This window comes from Rhinolophus sinicus, chromosome 4 (assembly GCF_057876585.1).
Source record: "Rhinolophus sinicus isolate RSI-liver-muscle chromosome 4, RSI-T2T, whole genome shotgun sequence".
Taxonomy (NCBI): domain Eukaryota; kingdom Metazoa; phylum Chordata; class Mammalia; order Chiroptera; family Rhinolophidae; genus Rhinolophus; species Rhinolophus sinicus.
The window spans coordinates 24,364,985-24,389,990 of NC_142504.1; the positions used below are offsets into that span (position 1 = coordinate 24,364,985).

The window sequence follows — 25,006 nt, forward strand, 5'->3', positions numbered from 1 at the left end:
AAAGGAAGAATGAAGGCACAAAAAGGATAAATAAAAAAATAAAAACTAGCCATATCCAGGAGGCTATGAATGTCCTTTTGTTTATTTCTGACAACTCTTGGAACACTAGGATAGGATTGAACAGACACTAGCAGTGTATTCAGTGGACAGTTAGAGAATAAAGCTAGCTGCAGAGGCTACCTAGTATGTACTCCTCTATTCCAAAATTAAAGACATAAAGCTAGAACACAGAAAAATGAAGAAAGGAATCAATAAAAGCCGGTTTCCTCAAATATTTTAGAATTCATGCAATTATTTTCATTTTGAATTCTTTGGTTCAACATATAAATGCTGGTATATGTATACACAGAGGCACAAAGAAACATCAATCCATATCTTGTAAGAAAGAGGGAAGGAGAGTAAGTGTAAAGAAAGAGAAGTTGGAACTGTTTGGCCATCACTGGCTTCCAGTAAAATGGTTTGAAGTAGAACTTGAACCCCCCATTCACCCTTCCTGCCTCCTGCTTCAAACGTGAGGATTAAATAGAATATACTTCTTTATCCTAGACTAGTCTTTGTTCTCTTTGAGAACTTTGAGGCTTCTAATACTGCACTCCCACGACAGCCCAAGAAGCCAGAGTACCAGTACACACTGTTCCATTTCCCATCCTTGGAATACTTTTCTAGTTCAACAAAATGTTTTACTTTTTATGATATTGACAGCAATTATTGAGTGTCCTGTACCGAGCATTATGCTAAGGGTATGGAATATATTCTCTCAGTAGGCATTTGTATGCAAGAGATACTTGAATGCAAAGATTAAATATTTTTTCAAGGTCACACATTTAATTATTTAGGGAACAACCATCTGGACCCAGAATATTATAAAGTATGCATTTATAAAACTTTAAAACTTTATAACTTTTTAAAACTATAAAACTATCAAGATCATAGAATAAAGCGTTACCAACAAAATTTTGTAGAAGTATTCAAGGATCACATAAGAAATTGTGTTAACTCATATTTCAGTTTTGAAGTTGTTAATTTTAAAAAGTCTACTTTATTTTGAGGATATAGTATCAGAATTCATTTCTTTCTCCTCATTTACACTCTCACTCTCACTGTTTTCATGCCCTACTTCCCAAGTACATTAAAAGAATGGCCCTATAAAGTTTGCCACCTCAGGATAAACATCATAGTTTTATTTTGACACATATATCAGTCAGGAATTTTAGTTGCAAACAACAAAATCCAGTTTCCCTTGTTTAAGAAAAAGTAATTTATTTAATGATATTAGTAGCCTCAGAATCTCTCCAGAGGACAGAGAATCAGGCTGAAAAGCCACACAACAAGGAACCACATGTAAAGTATGTCACCTGACTTGATCATGAGCAACTTTGTCACTGTTCAGGAGTACAACACCTTACCTTAGAGATGCTGGACACAGGATGCTACCTCTGACACTGCTTCTTTAGGGAACAGAATGTATCCATGCCATTCTGGTGAGAATTGTTTCTGCCTGGCACCTCCTTCTTCAAGCCACTGCTTTCCAAACTAAAGTCTCACATTGGTAAACCTGATTGATAACGCCTAGTCGCATGCTGGTGGGTCACACTCTGCTGGGTCATATGCTGATAGATCCCGTGTAGATGGATCACCTCTGATCAATCATATGCTGATGTGTCACATGTTATAGGTCACACGCAGGTGGATTATATACTGAAAGATCGAATGCTGACCCCAAAGGAGGCAGGGGGAGTGGGTTTTTGCTTTCTGCTAAAGTCATAATTTATCTTCCTGAAGCTTAGGGTGATTGTTTAAATAGTACTGGACAGCAAGGAAACCTGACAAATGTCTTTAACACCCCAAAAGAGAAACAATATAATAAGAGAAAAGGTTAACTAAAGTTATTCTCAACACCTGTAGTCACTAATCTCATAGTTTTTACCCTAATACTTATTTTTTGTATCATATCTGTCTTTTGATTGAATATTCGCTAGTAACTAACATATATTGTTCTTTACTACTATTGTCTTACATAATAAAATGTATTTACCTATCAAAAATCTTTCTCACTTATCTACAAAACAGTTAAAACATTAAATGAATTTTCCAATATAAGATTTACTCAGGTAAATCTTAGTGTTTACCTTTAGCATATATTATATTATTTGATCGCCACAATAATCCAAAGAGGCAAGGGGGATATATGACATTATTTCTACTTCACAGATAAAGAAACTGGATTTAATAAGAGTCAGGTGATTTCTCATCACCAAAAATCTGATTATGTTCTCCACAATAAATAATTCAATGGGGACCCAACAGCCTTTGACATAAATCCAAACTCTTTAACGTAGTTTATAAAATTATGTCTCTATTCACTTGGTCACTTTTTTGAGCCTAATCTGCCTTTTCCTTATACCCATTGAAATTCCATGCTCCAGTCATATTGAACAATTTCTAAGTCATTTTAAGTATCAGGATTTATCTCACCTTTCATTGTACCTTTGCATATTCTGTTCCTCTGCCTAAAACCACCATTGATTACCTATTCACCTGACTGAGACTCATATTCCTTAGGTTGTTGCAGATACATGACTTCCTCTGAGAAATTTTCCCATAAGGTTGGTTAATTTCCCTTCCTACAAATGATCTAGTACCTTGAACTTAGCCCTATTATAACCTTTATCACTTTTTTCAATTGATGCTTTAATGAATTATTTGTCTATGTGGATTCCATACACCTCCTCCTCTCTTTATTAGACTTGAATCCCTGTGAGGTCGTATGTCTTTCTAATTCATCTCAGTAATGCAACTCATTAAGAAATTGACAACTTGTAGTTAGCACACCCGTTGTTTTTTTGTTTTTGTGGGTTTTTTTGTTTTTTGTTTTTAATGTGTACATAACTAAATTATCACCTGGTTAGTGCTATATATCAGAAATTATCTTATTCAAAGTCGATAGTTTTTCTTGCTTACATTTATCTATCTCTCCATCTGTCTGTCTGCATCACTATCTAAAATAATATGTATACATAATGTATACATGCATTATTATTTGATTTGTCTGCCTGTATTCTTCCATTCCCAGTTTTATGGATGTAGTAAGGCTCTTCCACATTCTGGCCCTTGGAGTTTTTCCAGTTACTATTCTAAGCTCAAAAGACAAAATCATAAATGCTTTGTAGGGTTAGAAGTGAAGCACTGCAGGCAGGGCTTTGGTTGAATTGAAAAGGGCTTCTCCTAAAGATGAGATTTTCAAGGAGGGCAAGTTGGCTCAAGATTGTCAGATCCTCCAGTCTTTCAAGAGTCTTAGAGTTACCTGCTTATGTGGAGTCTACTTATTATTTTTTTTAATGTTAACCACAATGGTTGAAAATATTTGTAAATTACATAGCTGATACAGAGCTAATATCCAATCCATGAACATGGAATGTTTTTTCCATTTCCTTGTGTCTTCTCCAATTTCTTTTAAAACTGTCTTAAAGCTTTCAGTGTATAGGTCCTTCACATCCTTTATTAAGTTTGTTCCCAGGTATTTTATTCTTTTTGTTGCAATTGCAAAAGGAATTTTTTTTTCATTTATTTTTCTGAAATTTCATTGTTAGTATATAGGAATGAAATGGATTTTTGTACATTGATTTTGTAGCCGGCAACTTTACTGTATTCGTTTATTGTTTCTAATAGCTTTTTGGTGGAGTTTCTAGGGTTTTCTGGATAAGGAATTATGTCACCTGCAAAAAATAACACTTTAACTTCTTCATTCCCAATTCAAATGCCTTTTATTTCTTTCTCTTGCTGATTGCTCTGGCTAGGACTGCCAATACTGTTGAAAAGCAGAGGTGATAGGGGACAACCCTGTCTTGTTCCTGAACATAGAGCAAAGGGCTTCAGTTTTCACCACTAATTATGATATTAGCTGAAGGTTTGTCATATATGGCCTTTATTATGTTAAGGTATTTTCCTTCTATACACATTTTATTAAGTGTTTTAATCATACATGGATGTTGTATCTTGTCAAATGCATTTATGCATCTAGTGATGTGATCATATGACCCAGCAATCCATCTCCTAGTTATCTACCAAAAAAATCTGAAAACATTTATCTGTAGAGATATAGGTACTCCAATGTTCACTGCAGCTTTATTTATGGTGACCAAGACATGGAAACTACCAAAGTGTCCTTTGGTGAATGACTAGGTAAAGGTGATGTGGTATATATACACAATGGAATACTATTCTGCCGTAAGAACAGATGAAATACTGCCATTTGTGACGACATGGACAGATCTTGAGATTATTGTGCTAAGCAGAATAAGTCAGACAGAAAATGTTGAGAACCCTATGACTTCACTCATATGTGGGATATAAAACTGAAAGCAACAAATGAACATGAGAAATAAATAAACAAAAACTCATAGACACAGAAAACAGTTTAGTGGTTACCGGGGGGACATGGGGAGGGAACATGATAGAAGAGGGTAAAGGGAGTCAAATATATGGTGATGGAAAGAGAACTGACTCTGGGTGGTGAGTACACCATGTGATATATAAATGATGTATTATAGAATTGTACATTTGAAAGCTGTAATTTTACTCACCATTGTCACCCCAATAAATTTAATTAAAAATAGAGTTTATATACAAAATGTATAAGAATCTCCTACAAGTCATTAGCAGAGACAAACCAAAAACAAATAACCTGATTAAAAAATGAGCAAAGGACTTGAATGAACAGTTCTCCAAAGAAGACAAGCAAGGACAAATAGGTGTATAAAAAGGTGCTAAACATTTGTAATCGTCAAGGAAATGCAAATCAAAACCAATAAGATAGTACTTCATATCTTCACACCTTCATACCTGGCTATTATTGAAAAAAAAAAAACTAAATGTTAACAAAGATGTTGAGAAAAGGGAACCTTCGTGCACTGTTGGTGGAATTACAAATTGGTGCAGCTACAGTAGAAACTGTGGAGGTTCCTCAAAAAGTTAAAAATGAAATCATCCTATGATCCAACAATCCCGCCTCTGGGTATATGTTCAAAATAATTGAAATCAGGATCTTGAAGAGATATCTGTATTCCCATGTTCATCGCAGCATTATTTACAATACCCATGACGTGGAAGCAACCTAAATATCCATTGATGGATGAATGGATAAAGAAATGTGGTGTACACATACAATGGGATATTATTCAGCCTTTAAAAAGAAGGAAATCCTGCCCCTTTGTGACAACATGATGGACTTGGAGGGAATTTATGCTAAGGGAACTAAGCCAGATGTAGAAAAACAAATAATATATGATCCCATGTATATGAGGAATCTGAAATAGTCAAACTCATAGAAGCAAAGAATAGAATGGTGGTTACCAGTGATTGGGGGAGAAGGAAACAGGGAGGTGTTTGTCAAAAGGTATAAATTTTCATTTATGCCATAAAAAATAAATACTAGAGATCTAGTGAATAGCATAGAGCCATAGTTAATAACACTATTATTTGCTTAAAACTTTGTTAAGAGAGTGAATCTCATGCTAAGTGTTCTTATCACCAAAAAAGAGGGGAGGAAACTTTGGAGGTAATGGATATGTTTATGGCATAGATTGTGGTGATGGTTCCACAGTTATATACTTATCTCCAAAGTCATCAAATTCTATACATAAAATATATATGACTTTGTGTGTCAATTATGCCTCAATAAAGTAATTTTTAAAAAATGACAGATTAAAAAATAGGTAGCAACAATTTTATGACATAGTATGGTATGAGTTAAAGAGCTCTGTGGACCAGATTCAGCCGTCTGACCAAAAAACTGTGACTTTTGCTCTCTGCAGTGATTATATGAGCTGTTCCAAAGAAAGAAAAGCATGTAAGAGTAAAGACAGAAAAAGAAGAGGTTCTGCTGGGCCATATAGGGGAAAGGTTTACTGTGGGTGGGTCCCAAGAACAGTGTAGAACCAAGTGGTTCCCTGGAAGGTTCTTGATGAGGTGGTAAGATCCACAAATGGAAGAGCTATGAAGGCATGTTCCATCTGAGATGGAGGAGCTGAGAGGCAGCCCCAGGACAAGTCTCAGCAAGTTTCTTCAGTCCCACCTGTGCATGGCGTCAGACTGCATGCTTACATAACACAAATAACAGTGGCAATTACTGCAAACGAGAGGCTGCTTTCAAATTTTCTTGGCTATTATATGATCTTTAGAGAGGAAATTAGCCTTTAAAACAACATAGATCTAATTTACTGATAGGGTAGAGTAATCGGAACACGGAGGCAGAATTAAGTTGATTAACAGAAAATAAAAATTATGGTAATTTTGTTGAACGCAAAATATTGTGTATGTGTGTGAGCACATGTACACACGCATGCACACTAAGCTTATTCAAATGCCTAAAGTTTCTCCAAATAAAAGCACATTCTGTTATTTCAAAGAATTGCATGAAAATAACTACCAGAGATAAAGAACAGAAACAATCCATAGTAACACATTTTTTCTTTTTTCTCCTTGAATTCATCCACCTGAACCTACATTCCCTCCCATCCTCATGACCCTGCTTTTATATCCTCTTTTTTTGTGGAAAACAATTGCTGCTCTGTTGTTACAACAGGGGTCTTATCTGTTTCATAATGTACCAAAACACTCTGAACTTCTTTTTAGCCAGTTGACTAAACTGAACTTTTTCATTCTCATGGGCAAAGAGCCAACAAAGACTTTTATGAGACAATTTAGGTCATATTAACTTCTCACCAAATCATAAACCCTATGTTTTCTCAGCAGTTTTATATTTCCCAATTTAAAATGTGTGTGAGAGGCGGTCTCATGTAATGGATTGAAGTATGATCAGTGACTTAACCAGAGACCTCAGGCTAATCATTTCCTCACTCGTATTTATATAGATAAACACATACATAGACACATTTAGAAGGCTCAGCTCACCAAGGCTACTTGTAGAAATGTGTAGAAGAGCTGCAATATATCAGAACTACTGAAGCTTTGGGTCATGTCAGAGTTGTACATGGAAGCATATATTAATATTAAGCCTCGATATACAAGTTTCCATGTAGTAAAATTTCATCTACAATAGTAGAGCATGTTGAATTTTGTAAACAAAAGTACCCTCTTCATTTAAAAGTGTGTGGTTTAATATAATGTTTATCAATAACTTCTATAAATGTTAATTAGTTGAAAAAACATGAATGGATACTTTTAAGTACAATCACATCAGCTCATTTTCCTCCCATTTAGGAATGTGCTTGTCAGTGAGTGTCATTTCCAGTTTTATATTTTCTCAAATAGATGGCACTGGGAAACTCAGTTAAAATGACAGGGATACATGTCTGCAGTGACCTCAGGGAAGAGAGAATAGGAATGACACGTGTCTTTCATGGGCTTCAGATTGTCTAAATATTTCAGATTGTCAGTTGTCACATCAAGTTTTTCTTTGATCCACACCTACTGAAGTAGATAATAATGGACATTTTCCCATAATCACATGATATGCCTGACGGAAACAGAAATGATGCTTTATGAAGTACTTTGATTTCATTTATCCCATCTATGCAAAGTTCTTCACATTTCCCACAGCCTAATGGTATTTTCCAGGGCTTCAGTGTATATGATTGTGCAGGAAGTGCTCTGTAAACTTTGAGGCGATGCCATTCATGTCACTAGGATGTGATCATGACCATAGATGTGTGGTATACAACCTGTACAACTGCATGCGCTGGCCTGCAGGTTTGACGACCTCCAGGATCACAACCTTTTCTTTTTGTGATTGTACACTAGCTGGCTAAATTCTATTTAAATGCTTTAGTGCTAAATATTCTGGTTTGTACATATGAACCTTCTCTGAATATGGGTGAAAATTTGATGCCCTTGGAATGTGTTCATTGTTAGAATAGAGAAGTATAAGAATGAGGCAAAATCAAAATATATATCCATCTCTAAGTACTATTGTTGATTTTGTAGTTACTATTTGCTCCTTACTCCAATTTATTATTGGCTAATCCAGTTGTCATCATAAGTGAAAATCTTGTGTTTGTTTTGTGTATGTCCTTTAACGTGGGTGCAGAAAAACCTTAAAGCACAGAAAGAATAAAAGTTGATTTTTTTTTTCTACTGTTCTTTTTGAGACTGGCCCCCAATCAGAGATTATTCGCACATCTGTTGATTTTTTTTTTTCATGTTGCACACATTTGCACCTTTTTTTTAATGTTGACTGAATCACTTAATTGTAGAGGAGCCTTCATTTTAATGTAAATCTTACAATATTACATGAGTGAATGTATGAAAATAGCTTGGAACAGTTTAAATTGGGCAGATTTCTGCTTTGATCATAATGTGCCTTTTCAGCATTAAAATAAACTTGCAACATATGCTGAAAAACATGTGTAATAAGTAAGTGCCTCTTGCATGATGACTTATCTAGAAAAAATAAATCATCATTTAATAGAATTTAAGATTTATAAAATACTTCTAACAACTAACAATGTAATGATATGATTAGGATCTTATAATGACAAATAAGTACCTGGCGATTTCTGATTTAAAAAAAAAAAAGAATTTGGGGGGCGGCCCGATGGCTCAGGCAGTCCACGAGAGCTGTGAGCGTCCAACTAATGACCAGTGACTGATTGCCTCAACCGGGTGGAGCGCAAGGCTCATAATACCAGCATGGGCCAGGGAGCGCCCTACAACAAGACTGAAAAACAATGGCTTTAAAAAAAAGAAAAAAACCGAGAGGGTTGGACGGATGGGGGAAAAAAAGAAAATAATTTTTAAATTTTAAAATTCTATGAGATTGTAATTAGTTTTGGAAATATTTGAAAACAAAGCTTTTAGTAGACAGCTATATAGCACTTTATTATATTGTTATACTTATTTATATTATTGAAAAGATATCAACAAATATGGCAAATTGATTTCAATCTTTAGAGCAGTCAGTAAAAATAAGGAAGTTATCAATATCCTTGAATCATGATGAGATTGAGAAGAATTAATAATGACAAAGAAGTTTCCAACAAAAATATGACTAGATAACAACAGCTTTGCCTTTGAAATTCACCTTGATCAGATATTAATTAATAATAGTTATCTAAATAATCTTTCCATCAGTATCATTGAGGTGCAAAGAAGAATTGTGATATTATGAGCATAACTCTAGACACTCCCTGTATAACTGTGGGCACATAATTTATCTGCTCTGACTTCTTTTCCCCACCTGTAAAATTGTATCAGTAAAGAATGCTTTTGGTTGCAAGTTAAACAAGGAAGAAAAAAAAAATCCATCTAGCAATGGCTTAAGCATAGTTCCTAAGTACTATGGTTATATTAAATCATGAAAGAAACTATGGAAAACTAAATAAAGAAGCCAAATAAATGTAATAAATAATTACTACATAAAAGATCATCTATCAATGTTTATGTTTAATCAAAAGGAATATGTTTGTCTCTTCCAGAAAATTTCTCTCAAATCACGAGCCATTTTGTTTTTTCCAGCTAATACTCATTGTTAAACAAATTCAAAGGTGAGTCTATCTTTCTTTCAGAGACACTTACATAAGACTGTGAGGCAAGCTTCAAGTGTACTTAATACAGTACACTATTACTAATTCAACATATGCTTATCGATTGTCTGTTCTGTGCCAGGTGGTGCATTTGGGAAATCTAAAAACAAAACAACAAACTCCAAAGCAAAACAGTATATGTTTCTCACCCTTAAAAGATTTATGTTAATTTGAAAATAGTGTTTGTATCTATCGATTTCTCCAAGCTGTCCTCTGGGTGGAGTTTCAGAGAACTCTATGAGAATGTCCCACAGAGTTCTTGTCAGCATATCCTAAACCAAACTCTCTCACGTCCTCTTCCCCATTTGCTTTTCCTCTTCTTTTCCTTATCTGGGTTGGTGGCATTGCCACTGGCTTTTCTCATAAGCCTGCCCCGGTCATCACAATGCTTCTAACACACCCCACCTTCCAGGTAATGATAACTGTCAGTTCTACCTCCTAAACAGTTCTTTCTTTCAAGTACCTGGGCACAGCATTACTTTAACTCCTTGTCATTTCTCACTAGGATTATTTCTGTGCTTCTCTAATTGATCACCCTACTTCTTAACTCATTTCCTTACAATCCATCTTCCACATGACTCCCAAAATGTTCTTTCTAAAATGTAATCTAATCACTTCTCTACTTAGCTTAGAAATTCTAACGAGCTCCCAGTCAACTACAGGGAAATCCAAACTCCCAAGCAAGGTTTATAGGACCCTTTATGACTGAGTCTCGTTACCTCATTTCTCACAACTCTTGCCCTTGCTATTTATAATGCAGAAAAATCGAGGTTTTACTAATTCATTGAACATGCCATGTGATTTTAAACATTATTCTATTTACATACGCTTTTCTTATCCTGGAAAACCTTTACTCAACCCAACATTAGAAAACTGAAGTTTACCTTCAATATCATCAGTTACAGAAAGACTTTCCCTAAACTTCTCCCATCCCAACTTTTCCCACTCCCAGCCACCATTCACAGAGTTAAACACTCTCCATTTTTGGCAACATAAGCTTTGTATGTGTATCTATTGTCGCATTAATTAAACTATACTACTTTTTTTTTTTTTTTTTAACCTGTCAGTTCTCTTAAGGATACTAACCTCTTTGAGGTTAGGAAATGTAACTTCATTCACATCCATCTCAGTCACCTTCCACAGTACCTGGCATATACAGTTGTACCCCTCCATATCTGAGGGCTTCATATCCATGGATTCAACCAACCATGGATCAGAAATATTCAAAAAGTAAAATACCAGAAAATTGATCCCTAAGCAATACAGTATGGCAACTATATACACAGCATTTATATTGTATAAGGTATTCTAAGTAATCTAGAGGTGATTTAAAGTATACAGGGTATGTGTGCAGGTTATATGCAAATACTATGCCATTTTATATAAGGGACTTGGGCATCCATAAATTTTGTTATCCAAGGGGGTCCTGGAACCAGTGCCCAGTGGATACTGAGGGACAATTGAATTGGTCTACAGAGCATCTATTTTGTGCTCAATGTAACTTTGTTGTATGAAATAAATGGGTAAATGAACAAATGAATGTTAAGTAGTATTATGAAACAATAAGTATGACATAGCAAGGTAAACAGAGAGATCAAATTTAAACTAGGAAAATAAAAATTCTAGCCAAATTTCTAATCAAGATAGGACAAAATGAGATAATTAGAACTTCATAATAGGTATGTAAAATCCGGAACTACTTTTGTCAGTAGTGTAGGGGCCAAATCAGAGTTGGACTAAAATGTTGATAATAATCATACTCAACAGCAAAGAGCTCTCATGTGCTCCGTTAGGCCATGAGATGACCAAAATGCAAAGTGTTATGTGTCATTTTTTAACTGCTGGGTCTTGCACTCTGGGGGCCACCCTATCTGAATCTTTGATTCTGTGATTGTCGCCTCACAGGGTAGGTTCAATGCCAAAAGAGTCATAAAGATACTGTGTTTTTATAAAAGTTAGTGGTGGGTTGGTGCATAAAAGAAAGCATTGCAGAAAAGATGTTATTAAACTAAGCCTGAAAGGACTAACAGAGTTTAAATAGGAAAGGAGGAAAAAGCTTCCAAATTATTGGGTAGCATAGTAGTGGCAATGAGGCCTAATTAGGAAACAGAAAATAGTAGTTTAGACAAAGTGTAAAAATTTACATAGAGTAATATTGGAAATAGAATTAAGATTATAGATAGCTGAATGTCAAGATTCTTACTCATTAAGCAATACAAATCAGTTAAAAGTGTCAGTGAAGGAGAATGACACCACCAAAGTATAATGAGGACAATGAATCTGGCAGTAGTAAGAGCCGCAAGTCGTGTCACTCAGGTGTCATTTCCTCACAAGTGAAAGAAACCCAATTCAACTGGCTAAACAAAACTAGACCATTTTTATTTTCTATATTTAAATCTTAAGTGATTTTAAAAGATACAAAATGGATATATTGCTTATATGCTTGAAAGATCCATGACCAGCTTCAGGAATAGCCGAATACACAGGCTCAAACCATGTAGTAACCAGAATGGCTTCTCCTGTGTGATAGCAAGTCACCCTTCAGGAGTTCCAGATTTAAGTCCAGTTCTGAACCTACAGTGACAGGTAAATTTCTCCTTTCTCTTAATGCTTACATTAAGTGACTGTTTATGTGTTCCTGACCATTGTATACTCAGCACCTAGCCTGACAACTGATACATCTGATATTAATATTTTTCTTTAATTTTTGTTTCGACATTTTTTAAAAAATTATTTCTGAGAGAATAATCAGCATGGGGTCAATAACAAATATCTCGTTTTGTAATACTGCTCTCCAGAAATCTAAGAAATTGTACATATTGTCATCTCTACTACTTTTATTTCTGAAATCATTAAGTAATAATAGTAAATTAATTGTACTAATTTAACAGCGTAATAAATAGCTTCATTACAATGGACTGCCGCCAGCCCTGTTATAGTGCAGTTTTGTTCTATTTATCAACTCAATCCCACTGAACTTCTGGTTCTACTATGCCTTGTGCCTACTGTAGAACACCTGGGCATCGTCTCTTCATCCTTATTCCTTGTGGAAATAAGACCATACTGGGTCATAGGTCTGTCTTCAGGTTCACAGTGAGCCTAGTGCTGTCCCAAGAAGCCTGCAGAGTGCTGGCCTAGTTGCTGTATCTCCCTTTTATTCCACAGTGCAAATGCTCTTTGCTTCATTCTATGGAAACTGAGGTTTGGTGGACTGACATATTGCTGCAGGTAATAAAATCTTGGGTCTCTGACTCCAGAGATTCACGTCTTCTGCCAGCCTCCCCAAAACTGTGGAAGGCTAACATGGTGGCTTTCAAAAACAGTGAAATCTCAGATGCTTCACTTCTTGACAACAGTGTACCTTTCTGTAAAGTAATCTTCTCTTCTCACCTAGGTTCTCCCAAAATCCCTGCTTTCTGATTCTTTCTCACTACTCTTTCTCTGGCTTCAAAATTGTTTTGTTTTTGTTTTTTTTCTTTAATTAATAATCCATGCAGGACAGATTTTTTTTTTTTTCTTTTACTTGCAACTCAAATTAGCATTCCTTTATAAATCTGTTTAGTTCCAAATAGTCATTTTAATCCTTTGTTGAGGAAAAAGGAAAGAACTGAATAGATGTGGGGTACAACTCTAAGACTCTACAGAATAATTCAATTCTTTGACCTATCCCCACACACTTCAATCTCAAAGGTATTAATTTATCAGTGTGTTTCTCAAATAGCAGTTGTATAGCTGAGATGCACATTTCAAAGGATATATAGGGACCAAAATGAGTCCCTCGCCTCATTTTCCTTGGGCACATTGGTCTATTTCACACCTGATAACCTTAGTTAGGTGGCCTATATCAGAGAGAAGTGATTTCATTTGTAGCATTTGTTCTATAATACCCCCTTTTCACGTTCCTGTGAACGTGTCAAACAAACCACTAGAAGGTATTTTTTGAAATGCATTATCTCTGTTATACAACTGCTATTGGAGAAATAGACCTCTGTAGTAATATTTTTCCAATGAAATTGATATTCAGTCTGCATTTTTACCTAAGAGGAAAAAAAATAATAATAGAAATGCTTTGTTCAGGAGCTTTAAACTATCTGGTAACAGTGCCGATCAGTCCAAACACATTAAAATTCTATTTTCCTTTACAAGTGTTTGCTGCAGATGACCCCCACTGATCTTAAATATATTTCTGTATCTGTAACTGAATAGAGGTTTTCCGTACAGCATGTTCTAATGGCACTCTGGCCTTTAGCCAACAAGGCACTGAATAAGGCTATTTTTAAAATACAGAAACTGGGAACAGCTGCAGCAATCAAATTTGATAAAAACAGAGAGGAACTTTGCTTTTTTTTTACGGTTTGTCCAAGTTTAGACTTCTTTCAAAGAACTGCTTTTGTTCTGTTGTATGAAGGGCTACAAGACCAATACAGTGAAGCCCTTTTAAACAAATAAGTTTTAAAAGAATACGACTAAATAGAATAATTTTTCTTTGTACCAGGAGTATCGATGCGAATGTATTTTAAACTATTTTTAAAAATAGTTTATCTCTTCTAAGTGGAGGTAGGAGAAGAATGAGTTATATTAGTAAAATTTATATTATAAAAGAGGTTTTGTCTTCCCCCACCCCCAAAGCAACTTCTTGAAAGGGGCGATAAAGTCCTTAGTTTCTCAGTGTTGGAAACCTGAAAGTTTGCATTCAAACTTCTCTTATGTTCTCAAATGTTGTTAGGGATGATGGAACTTTGAATGTTCCATTTCTACATTTCACATTACTGTTAGTTATGAATGTTTCTGTATTTTCTAAAAGCTGGAATAATATCAGTGCAGTTCTTTTATAGAGATTAAAATGACATGCTTTTTAAAATGTAAAGGAAAACTTTTCACAGAGATCTTTTGTATTTATCTGAATCCCTCAATATGTCTATATACAAGGGCTTATTCTTTATTTTTTTAAAAATTCAAGCTCTTTGGAAACTTGTCACTGCATGATTAATAAGTGTCCTGAAGTGAAGAGACCCTGAAAATCTCCTATACTTAGTAGGTTGCAAGTTCTGTCTTCTAAGTGATTGCATGTGTTGAACGGATTTCTCTGCTAACTTTGTAATTGACATGACAAAGGATATTGTATTTCTTATATTTACAAATGGGATTAATTTAAAATCCCATCCAAATAAAACCACTTATGTCAACATTAATTCGATTTAGTAATCCAAAATGTAATATAATCCTTTTTCTGTAGCCATAAAGTCATAAAATTATGTTACTGCAGAAAAAAGAAACAAGGGAGGATATATACAAAACAGAAGAATTCAGGTATATTGTAAGCTGTAGTAACTTGTTAACAGGTAGCCTATCAGGTATGATGGGCCATCTGTTTACAATGTATAAAAAGCAGAAGAAAAAGAAAAAAACAAATTAGGCAGAGTCTTCTTTGCCTTGAGTAATTTTATTTTCCTAAAGTCATTGATATTCAAAAACCACTCATTTTTAAAGGGGGAGGCGATGATGATGTTCAGTGTGTTGTTTAGTGCTTGAGACACTGACAGATCCTGTCTCAGTTCTGTTCTCATATCCTGGCCTCCATTGACATGGGGGTCCTCGGTCCGACATTACAGCAAAACTACTTAAATGCACACATGGTTCTAACCAGAAACGTTGGCATTCCTGTTGTACAACGCGTTGAACTCAGCAGGTTTTCAAGGGTTCTCTGGCAGAAAGCCAGATTTCAGGATATAATCCTATATTTTACCGATATCAAAAAAGTTCTAAATGACGGTTACAGGATTTAATTCTATTTGGGCATGTAACCTCTTTTCTGAAGACGTGCTGCCAGGGGAGTAAGATTGACTTCTGACCAGGAGAGTTTTTATGCAAATGGTCTGTGAAAGCACAATAACCCCAGGGTAACAATCTTCTAGTCTCTTGGTAGGAGTACAATATTTGTGTTACCAGGATAAACTGGGTATAAAAACTAGATCGGTTATACAGGGATAATTTTTAGTGTAAATCACTGTCCTTCATCATTATGTTGTCCTTATTTTAATTTTCAGCATTAACTTTATAAATTAGTTTAAATGCATTACCATGGTTTTTGTGGGGTTTTTTTTAAATTTTATTGTTTTTCACAAGTGTTTTTCTTATTTCATTGAAACTAAAATAAGGGGACAATAAAACATGCCTTTATACTCTATATTATATTTCAAGAAAATAATTGATTTTCACAGTGCTTCTGGAAATTGAATGTAAAAACCATATAGCCATATGTAAAGTAATACGACACTGCCCCGCTAATAAACTGGATTTTAATTTCTTTTTTTTTTTTTTTTTTTACTTGTCAGAACTTTTTAATTTTTTGGAGAATAAGGGTGGGTGATCTCTTTGGTAACTTCACCCCTTTAGCAAGCATCAGTGTTAGGGTGCAGGATGCCCCTCTAGAAGCTATTCCAAATTTGCTGACATCAGCTATCATTCATGAGCACTTGCTTTGTTTAGTGATGGAGTTGATGTGAGGAGACAAGTGAAGTAACTTGCTTTATGGAAGAGGACAGGAGAGGCATGGTGCTGTGAAAATGTTCCTACACAATTTAATGGCTCATTCACACAGAAAAGGAGCCACAGACTTCAGTCCCTCCACAAAGCTTTATGAGAACAAACTGACTTAAGAATCCAAAAGCAGCAATGTTGAGATTCACTGCTAGCTTGGGCTTGTATGCTCTCTACTTTCATCTACTTAATACACATTGTCAGTTTCAGGAATAGATTGCTGTGGGAATTCCTTACGCTGGTTCTCAATGGGCCTTGTGAATGAAACGCTCATGATTTCTTGTATGTCCTGAGATGAAGATCACTTTTCAAATACACCTTCAAATAACAAAGTGATTTGAAGGCCCTGAACCACTTTGGTCACAATAAGGGAGAGTGCTGACAGTATGTCACACTGTGATTTCTGGTCTTTACTTTTTTTTGAATTCTTTTAGTGAAGTTCAGAATTTTAGAATGAAAATACAGTTTTAGTCAGCTTTAGCTGCTTGTTTTCAAAAAACAGATGGCTTTAAAGGAGATGATCAAATCCATTCTTTAAAAGTCATTTTTAAAGGCAGGCTTGTGATTACATTTTATATATATATAGTTTCTGTATATATACCTTAACCCCCCCTTTTTTTTTTAAATTTCAACAGGAAATGGGATATTTCACACTGCTAGATTTTCCAGATAACTCTAGTTAATCTATTTACATATGAGACTCTAACCTTTTTAGTTTTTACATTTTAACCATTTTGGATGGAAACCATTCCAAAAAGTATTTTGCATTTCTTAACCTTCCTATAGAGATTCGTCAGAGTCTAACTTATTTGTGACCTCAGTAGTAATTGTAAATGAGAGTTTTATACTGTATTTTCATTTGGTGATAACATCTGAAACTATTTAGTGGTATGATTACTAGTGGTACCATTTCAAGGTCTTATATACCTATATTTCTTTGTAGATTTTTTTGTCTTCTTCCATTACTAATAACATTCAATTGATTAGGTCTTACTGTTGTCCATATATACCGTTGCATGGAATTTGGAGTCAAGCATACCTACTTGGAAAACCAGATTTTTCAACTGTATAAAAAAACTTGGACAATATAGTTTTTTCATCAATAAAATGAGGAGATGATACAGCTTCAAATGATTTTTATGAGTCTTGCATGGAAAAATACCTGTAAATCCCGGAACAGAGAGCTGCCCATAGAAGGCATATAGTGTGTGTGTGTGTGTGTGTGTGTGTGTGTGTGTGTGTGTGTGTGTATTTATATGTATATTTATACGTATATTTATATCCTTCCCATTTTCTTTATAGATTTATAATTAGTTACTATATTCCCTGAGATGCTAAAAGTCTGCTCTAATGTTTGTATACTTGTACTGTGAAACACAGAGTCCATATTAATAATTTTTCTTCAGCTCGCTCCATTCACCCCCTTTTCTAATTTGCATTGTTTTAATTTATGGAGGTCTGGGAAAACAGCTATTTATTCTTGTGAGAAGTCATCTAAGTTAAGAATCAAGGGGTAATAGATGGACATGTTAAGGAAGGATCCTCAAAGCACTTACTTTGGTGGATGAATTTTATACATACCTTGGTTTTTCAAAAGTTTATTCTGGATCCTCAGGTATGGTTCCAATAGTTCCTAGATAAATGAACCATCACAGGTAGACATAAAATATACCCACACTCAGAAGGTACAACTCTATTCCATAGCTAGTCTGGTCTCACCCTGGCCAAATAAGGATTTACCTGATGGTGATATAATTAGCAATTTACGGTGATCTGATTACAAAATGTCTATGCTGAGTCAATAAGTGTACCCCAGAACATGGCCTCCCACAGTGTTGCAACATGTGTCTGGACACCATGCAAAAGGAGTATACCCTGCACTGCCCCCTTCCTCTCACTTCAGTATACACTATATTCTATGAAACATTGAAATGCTGCAACCCACATTCAGTCTGTGTTTGTAATGCATCCTCTTCTGTTCCCTCACATATGGCAGTCTGAAACAATTACATAATGAGACATATTAACAGGGCATAACTGTCAAAAATGATGAAACTAAGCTATGAATAAATATTACCCACTTATTAGCTGTGCTGCTCCTGTGCTCACAAATCTGCACTTTACCCCTACTTTCAGATTTTACATTCATAGCCCCTGGTTACCTGTGTAACAGAGTAATGCAGCACTAACAAATTTCAGGAAATGATTTACAAAATGAAAGGCAAATTAAACTCTAAAGTAGGGTTTCTTACCATTTTTGTGCTATAGTCATTTTTGCAAGTCTGGTGACATCTTCAGACTCCTTTCAGAGCAATGTTTCAAAATTCATAAAAAAATATTGATAGGCTAACAATGGAAACAAATTATATTGAAATACTGTTAAAATTTTGATTTAGCAATATATGCCCTTCTTTATTAATAAATTCACTTCAAAATGTAACAGGATCAATAAGTATTAAGATTTAAAAGTAATAGTTAGTACAAACAGCATTATGAAACACTGCAACAATATAATGTTAAATATGTGATATTTGTCAGTGACAAATCACAGGTATTTTTACACAACTATGGTTTGTCACCTAAATTTATATTTTTTAAAAGTGCTTAATTTCACTTTCATATTAGTGAAAATAAAGTTGTGTTTTTCTGCATTCAGCATCACTGATTTTGTGTTGAGAATCTTGCTCTAATATGACCCGATTTGGGTTAATTCATTGTTTCTTCCTTCTAAAGCACCTCTTCTAGACTTTTTATTTTAAATATGAAAATACTAAATTTGGTGGATTCTCTTGCCTTGTTACCCCCATGGATCCATTTGGAAAGACATATTATCTCTTTCAGAAATGTAGTTTTTCCCCTGAATAAAAGCAACATCTTCCTTGGGATAGGCAAACACTTCCAAATATCAGGATGTCGAGATTTCTCAATAGTTGGCAGGTGACTTTCACAGATGGACTGAGTCTCACCTGGATCTCCAGGTCCGGATGCAACTTGTGCCTTCCTATCTATGACTCCACTTCTTTTCCTCACGCTCAAGAACAGCAAACAGGATGCAGTGACCTAGTATAATGTTGAACATTAAACTGCTCTAGCTTCTTTTGTAATAAAGTTATTTGGAAACTTGGGTATTTTGTGATTAATAACAAATTGATTGTGAGAAAACTCATAGTACACCAGTGTGGTGAGACTCCATGGTTGAGAACAGCTGTTCTACACAGAGATACAGATGCTAAGGAATGAGTACTCGGACATTGTGTCTTTCAGTCCACCGTGATGCCATTTAACAGTTATAGTGGCAGTGCTAAAGTGAAAACTACAGTGACCTGAAAGAGTTAATATTTCTCTTAAGGAGAGATTGACACTTTTTCTCTAAAGGTCAGATAGTCAATACTTTAGGCTTTGTGGGTGGGACACGTGGTCTCTGTTTCCACTACTCTGCTATTGTTATATGAAAGGAGACATAGACAAAACCTAAGTAGATGAACACTGAAATTTGAATTTTATATAATCCTTAAAATGTCAAGATATATTATTCTTTTTTTATTTATTTTTCCATTTTGTAAGCATGTGAACACCATTTTTATCTCACAAGCCATACAGAAACACGCGGTGGCCCAGATTAAGTCTATGGATTGTAGTTTGCTACTCCTACTCTTAAGTATGAGATCAATAGCCAGGTAGCAAACCAATTAAGTAGGTTCATCTGGTTAGTTATGACATCCCAAGGGGGCCTGCACTTAAAATAAATTTTAGCTAGAATGTGAAGTTTGAGAAAGTCTTTGATATTTTTAGGTGATGCCACATATAGAAACAGAGTTCAAAGTTTTATAGATAGAAACTAGCTTTGTCTAAAATCAATCAGGACCTTGATCTCAAAGACAATATGAAAGAAGCATTAGTTGTAAACAGATATTGCAGACTGTTATATCAAAAATATGCAAGTTTTATGGAGCAAAAAAATATAGCACAACTTTAGAGTTTCTTTTTTATTTCTTTTTTTTCTGAACACATAATTTGAAGGAATATGGTATTTATTTACCTTTACCAGAGTTAGTAAATATTCCACTCTTTCTATATAGTTCTTTGGATTAGCAACAACATGAAAGTTTGAAAGCCTGGGTATTCTAAATGCATAAGAAATATTTTCACTACTGATTATTAATGGTAGAATTGAGTTGCAGGGCATTTTTGCCAGGAGAAAAACAAAGATAAATAAAAAGGCAGGAAAAAAAAATAGATAGAGGATGGTAGACACTAGCAATATGATGTGGGTATAGACAATCCCTGTGATTCATGGAAAAGTTAGGGCTCACAGATTAACTCTGTGGTGAGAAAGTGTTTAATTTCTTGTAGAACAGTTCATATCAACTGGATCATTACAAAAATTGGTATAAAATTTCACCTATTTAAGAATCAGGAAGTGCACAATATATAACACTAAATATGAACTTCAACCTTGTTGTTGTTTTATAAATACTACAAGACACACATCTGGGATTTTAGTGCTTGCCACAGTGTAGTTTTCTGGTTGACATATATCTAAGAAATGCGTATATTAACACCCAGGCTATAGAGCCAAGCAAATTTTAGTGCCGGCTACAGCTGAAAGAATATGTTTCCATTCCTTGTCCATCTGTTCTTGGCAACATAAATTTAAACTAGAAACACAGAATAAGTTTCATGAGAAATAAGTCTAAATAGGCTTTAGAACAGCAAGGTGAGTGGTCTAACATGTTACGACTTGTTAACATTTGATTTTGTAGCTAGAAGATTGTGTTTACTTGGAAAAATTTTATGCTGCCACTATAGCTTAAAGTTTAGATATATATATATATATATATTTATATATATATATATATATATATATATATATATATCAGTTCACTGAAAAAAAATACAGAGGCTTGGTCACACTTTCTATTAAAGGACTTTCTAAGGGCTTATCTTAAATTTCCCAGTGGTCATGAGCCTAACAAACTTTGGGATTTCAATGTGCTATTTGCCGCACACTTGAACTACCCTGAAAATGTATCATCTACATCCCTGAACTCCAGACAACAATGGATTTATTAGCTGAGAATGAAGGATGTCTGTACAAAATGGAAACCATACAAAACATATTTGCTTGTTTTTCTTCAAGTAGAACCTCAGCTATGACCAGCAATTACATGATTACCTTGTTTAAACATCATACCCTCCCACTCTATGCCACAACCTCCAGGTTTTTCTGCTACTAAAACAATGTTAAACTACTTATTTACATTTGAAAATTCATGAGAACGTTAAAATAGAAAGGACCATATGTGTGCACTGAGAGTTTTGCCTTCAAATTAAGGGTCCAGGCACTCTGAGCTCAGTAGGTCAGTGGATGGGCTCTGTGTCAGGGCTAGTTTGTATGGGATTTGACCGATGTGAGTGCAACCTTTGCTTTCTGGCTGAGTGAAAACCTTCAGGTTGGGAAGGGACCTTGAAGCTCACACAGTGCAACCACTCCTTCTCTGTAAGAAATGTTTCTATTGTTTTTCAAAGTCTCTCTTTTTGATATGGCTGATGTATCAAATATAGCATAGTTTGTGGTTATGCATCAGAGTGGTTGTGTTTAAGTTTTGTCACTGTCACTTCCTAAGTATGTACATATAAATAAATTCATTAACTTCTTTAATTTTCAGCTTTTCTGTCTACAAATGGGAGTCATCATATTTGTTGTAATATGGTTTTTAAAGGGAGCGAATGAGATGATAGGTAGGAAGTGATTAGTCCACTGACAGGTACTTAGTAAATACTCAACGAGCACTGCCTATTACTATTAGCCTCTTTCTACTGTCCTTTGTTAAGAAAATAAGTAATGATTGTACTGTGATAATTATCTAGTCTATTCCAAATAGTATTTTGATAGCAGATTCCTTATCATCAGAAAAACATTTCAAGAAATTAATATTGCTTCTTGAATTTTGGCGTGAAGTTACTCTGGATAAGCCACTCAGTGATTTAGAGACTCTGTCTTCATATCCCTAAAATGAGAAACTTTAATTCATTATCTCTTAGGTCTTTTATTCGAGTAATGTAACAAAATCATGTTTGACAGCATATCCTCATACTTTATTTATAGTGCTGAAATGTCTATTTGCTGCCAAATGTCTGATGTGGGATATATAAATGTTCCATATATACATGTGGAATAACATTAAGTTTGTTGATGTTAAAAACTACTGGTATATTTTTTGGCATTATTTGGCTCAGAATCTTTTGTTTTAGAATAAGCTGACAGCAAATCTTTTCCCACAGCACCTCAAGGTTTAGTTAAACTGAGAGCTTCATAAGTAGGCCATCTTTTCATTCCTTTCAGCATCCAAGAAAGAGAAGCTTTTATGAAGTAGCCTTTATTTTTCACCTCCATAATATCTAAAGACATTAAATTGTACACATGTGCATATGTACTATAACGTACAACGCTTTCTTTCTTTCTTTCTTGTTTTTCTTTCAGATCTGAGTGATCAGCTGCTGGAGGTGGTTGGCTTAGAAGGAGCCATGGAGATGGGGCAAATATACACAGGCCTGAAAAGTGCTGGGAGGCGGCTAGCTCAATGCTCCTCTGTGGTCATCAGGTAACTCTTTCTCTATGATTGACAGAGGGAGCTGACATGGCATCACTACAAACTAATTAAAAGTATGCAGGACTATGATACCATTTATCTTATCTGTGCATCAAATTATTAATGATTAGTACTGGTACCTTTCAAAGTAATGCAGATTTTACAAAGTTTTGGTTAGCTACTACCTATCAGGTTCATTAGAATTAGATTTTCTCCAACTGCACATAAGCCCAAGCCGGAGACCACAACATTACTGCCTGCCCTCCAGCCCCCACCAGAGAGCTGGGCACAGGCCCTGGCAAGCCTGATCCTGCTTAGCCCCAGGGAGTTGGGTCTCACTTTCTCACCAGAGGCCCCAGGGTACCCAACCAACAAACCAAGAAAACACCATCTCTGAGACATTCAGTCCACAAAGATCCTCCCTCAGCATTTAGTCAGGGCACATTTATTTCCACTTGGTTTTCCCAGGAAGGTTTAGTCCCTTGAGGACCTATGAACAAGGAGAGGAGACAGACATACATTGATGTTCCTTGCTCTTGGTGAGCTTTGGGGGGATACTATCCCAAGAGATGCAAATAGTTCGTAGTAGTAATTATATTAGGCATTCTATAGCCTATGTGGCATTTCATGTGAGTCTCGCAACCATTTTGTGGATTAATAGTTACTTTAGTTTTAAACAGAAACAGACACTGTGCCTAAGAAAGGTCATATGATTTGTCCACATTCATCCTACCAACATGTGATACTCTTAGATAGAACTGGGTGGTTCAAACTCCCACTCCGCTGCTTTTCTAACCCACGTCTATCACCTTGACGTCTCACACACTATGAGATGGCAGGGATGTGGGAGCTAATGGTTAATGTGTGGTGTACATTTAACCAGCAAGGAGTTTCAGAGAAAGACCAAGTGTGAGGGCTCTGCTGTGCTGAAGGGTTTTAAAATCCTCTGCTGGGCCAGCTGGATGCACGTGGGCCTTTTCCTAAGGGCAAGACACTCATTTGGGTGAACCATTGCCCGTGCTGAATAAGTAGTTCTAGGCTGTGTCTCATGCAAAGAAGGACAGGCTCTATGGTGTCTCTCATGTGCCCTTGGATGGCCACAGGGAGGATGACTCTCTGCTGGAAGACAAGTGCCTTTCAAGACCTAGGGCATTCCCCAGAAAAGCCTCATGTCCATGTCTCCCACTACCTCCTCCATGTTTTCCACCTACATTTAGTTTTCCACCATTAAATACTATGGTCACTGCAGGATTTTGTAGAGGTCCCATTATCAGGTTGAGGAAGTTCCCTTCAGTTTCTAGTGAGCCTGGATTTTTGTTGGATTTTGCCAAATATTTTTTCTGTATCTATTGTTGGGATCATATGGTTTCAGTTCTTTGAACTATCAACATGGTTGTTCGATTTTTTTTGAATGTCAAACCAGCCTTGCATTTCTGGGATAAGCCCCACTTGGCTGTGGTGCTGCATTTAAAGAATACACTAGTGAATTTGATTTGTTATATTCTGTTATAGATGTTTATGTCTATATTCAGGAGGGATTCTGTCCTACAGTTGTTTATTTTGTTTTGATCTGTTTTTGTTGTTGTTGTTTTTCTGACTTTGTTTACTTTTAGTATTAGTTTCTCTGACCTCATTAATAAAAAGCATCTCCTTCTCAAAACCAAAAAAAAATTAGCTTCTCTCTTACTAAGACAAATGATACAATTCTAACATACAGATTTTATCCCCTCTCATCTGGTTCACACTCAATTTAGTTTACTGAAGCCTCAGAGTATCTGCTGGGCAAATTACCCAATGAAAACACTGTTGAAGCATTATTAAATTCTTTCATGGACTGAAGTGCATCAGTGTTTCTATAAAAATTAAATAATGAATTTCTGTGAATTAAGTGTTTATATGTATTAAATTTGAACCTTGTCAAGAAACATTCTCCCATAATTTTACCTTTAAAAAAAAAAAAGAAAAGAAAAGGTGTATTTGCCCCTAAGGTGCAAACATGGATTATAGCACAGATATAATTGCTTTTTATTTATATAAAAGTATTCATACTGGAAAGTCTGAGACACCAAACACCATTTTTCCAGGTTTGTGATTTGCAACGTGGGTTTACATGAAAGCAAGCAGCCTCTTTTGGCTGTAAGAAAATTGATTTTTATCATTAAACATGAACCCTACATTTTTCATTTGGCATCAGAATTTTTGTTTATATTACTACATCTACCAGGAAGCTCTTAACATTCCTGTGACTGAGGTACCTTTTAGGGTATTTATTCATTAATAATTAAGAGTTGAAGTCCTTTTCAGAAAAGATAACTTTAGAGCCCAGCTATT

General features: G+C 35.3%; 1 protein-coding gene across 4 annotated transcripts in view; it reads left to right on the top strand.

Moving 5' to 3' along the window:
• The window catches only part of DGKB (diacylglycerol kinase beta), a 647,688-nt gene that overhangs the window by 583,457 nt on the left and 39,225 nt on the right, over positions 1 to 25,006 (top strand). For all 4 annotated transcript variants that reach the window (XM_019727049.3, XM_074340800.2, XM_074340802.2 and 1 more), the window contains one exon: positions 22,567 to 22,687. In XM_019727049.3, coding sequence (XP_019582608.1) covers positions 22,567 to 22,687 — 121 coding nt within the window. The remainder of the gene's footprint in view (positions 1 to 22,566; positions 22,688 to 25,006) is intronic.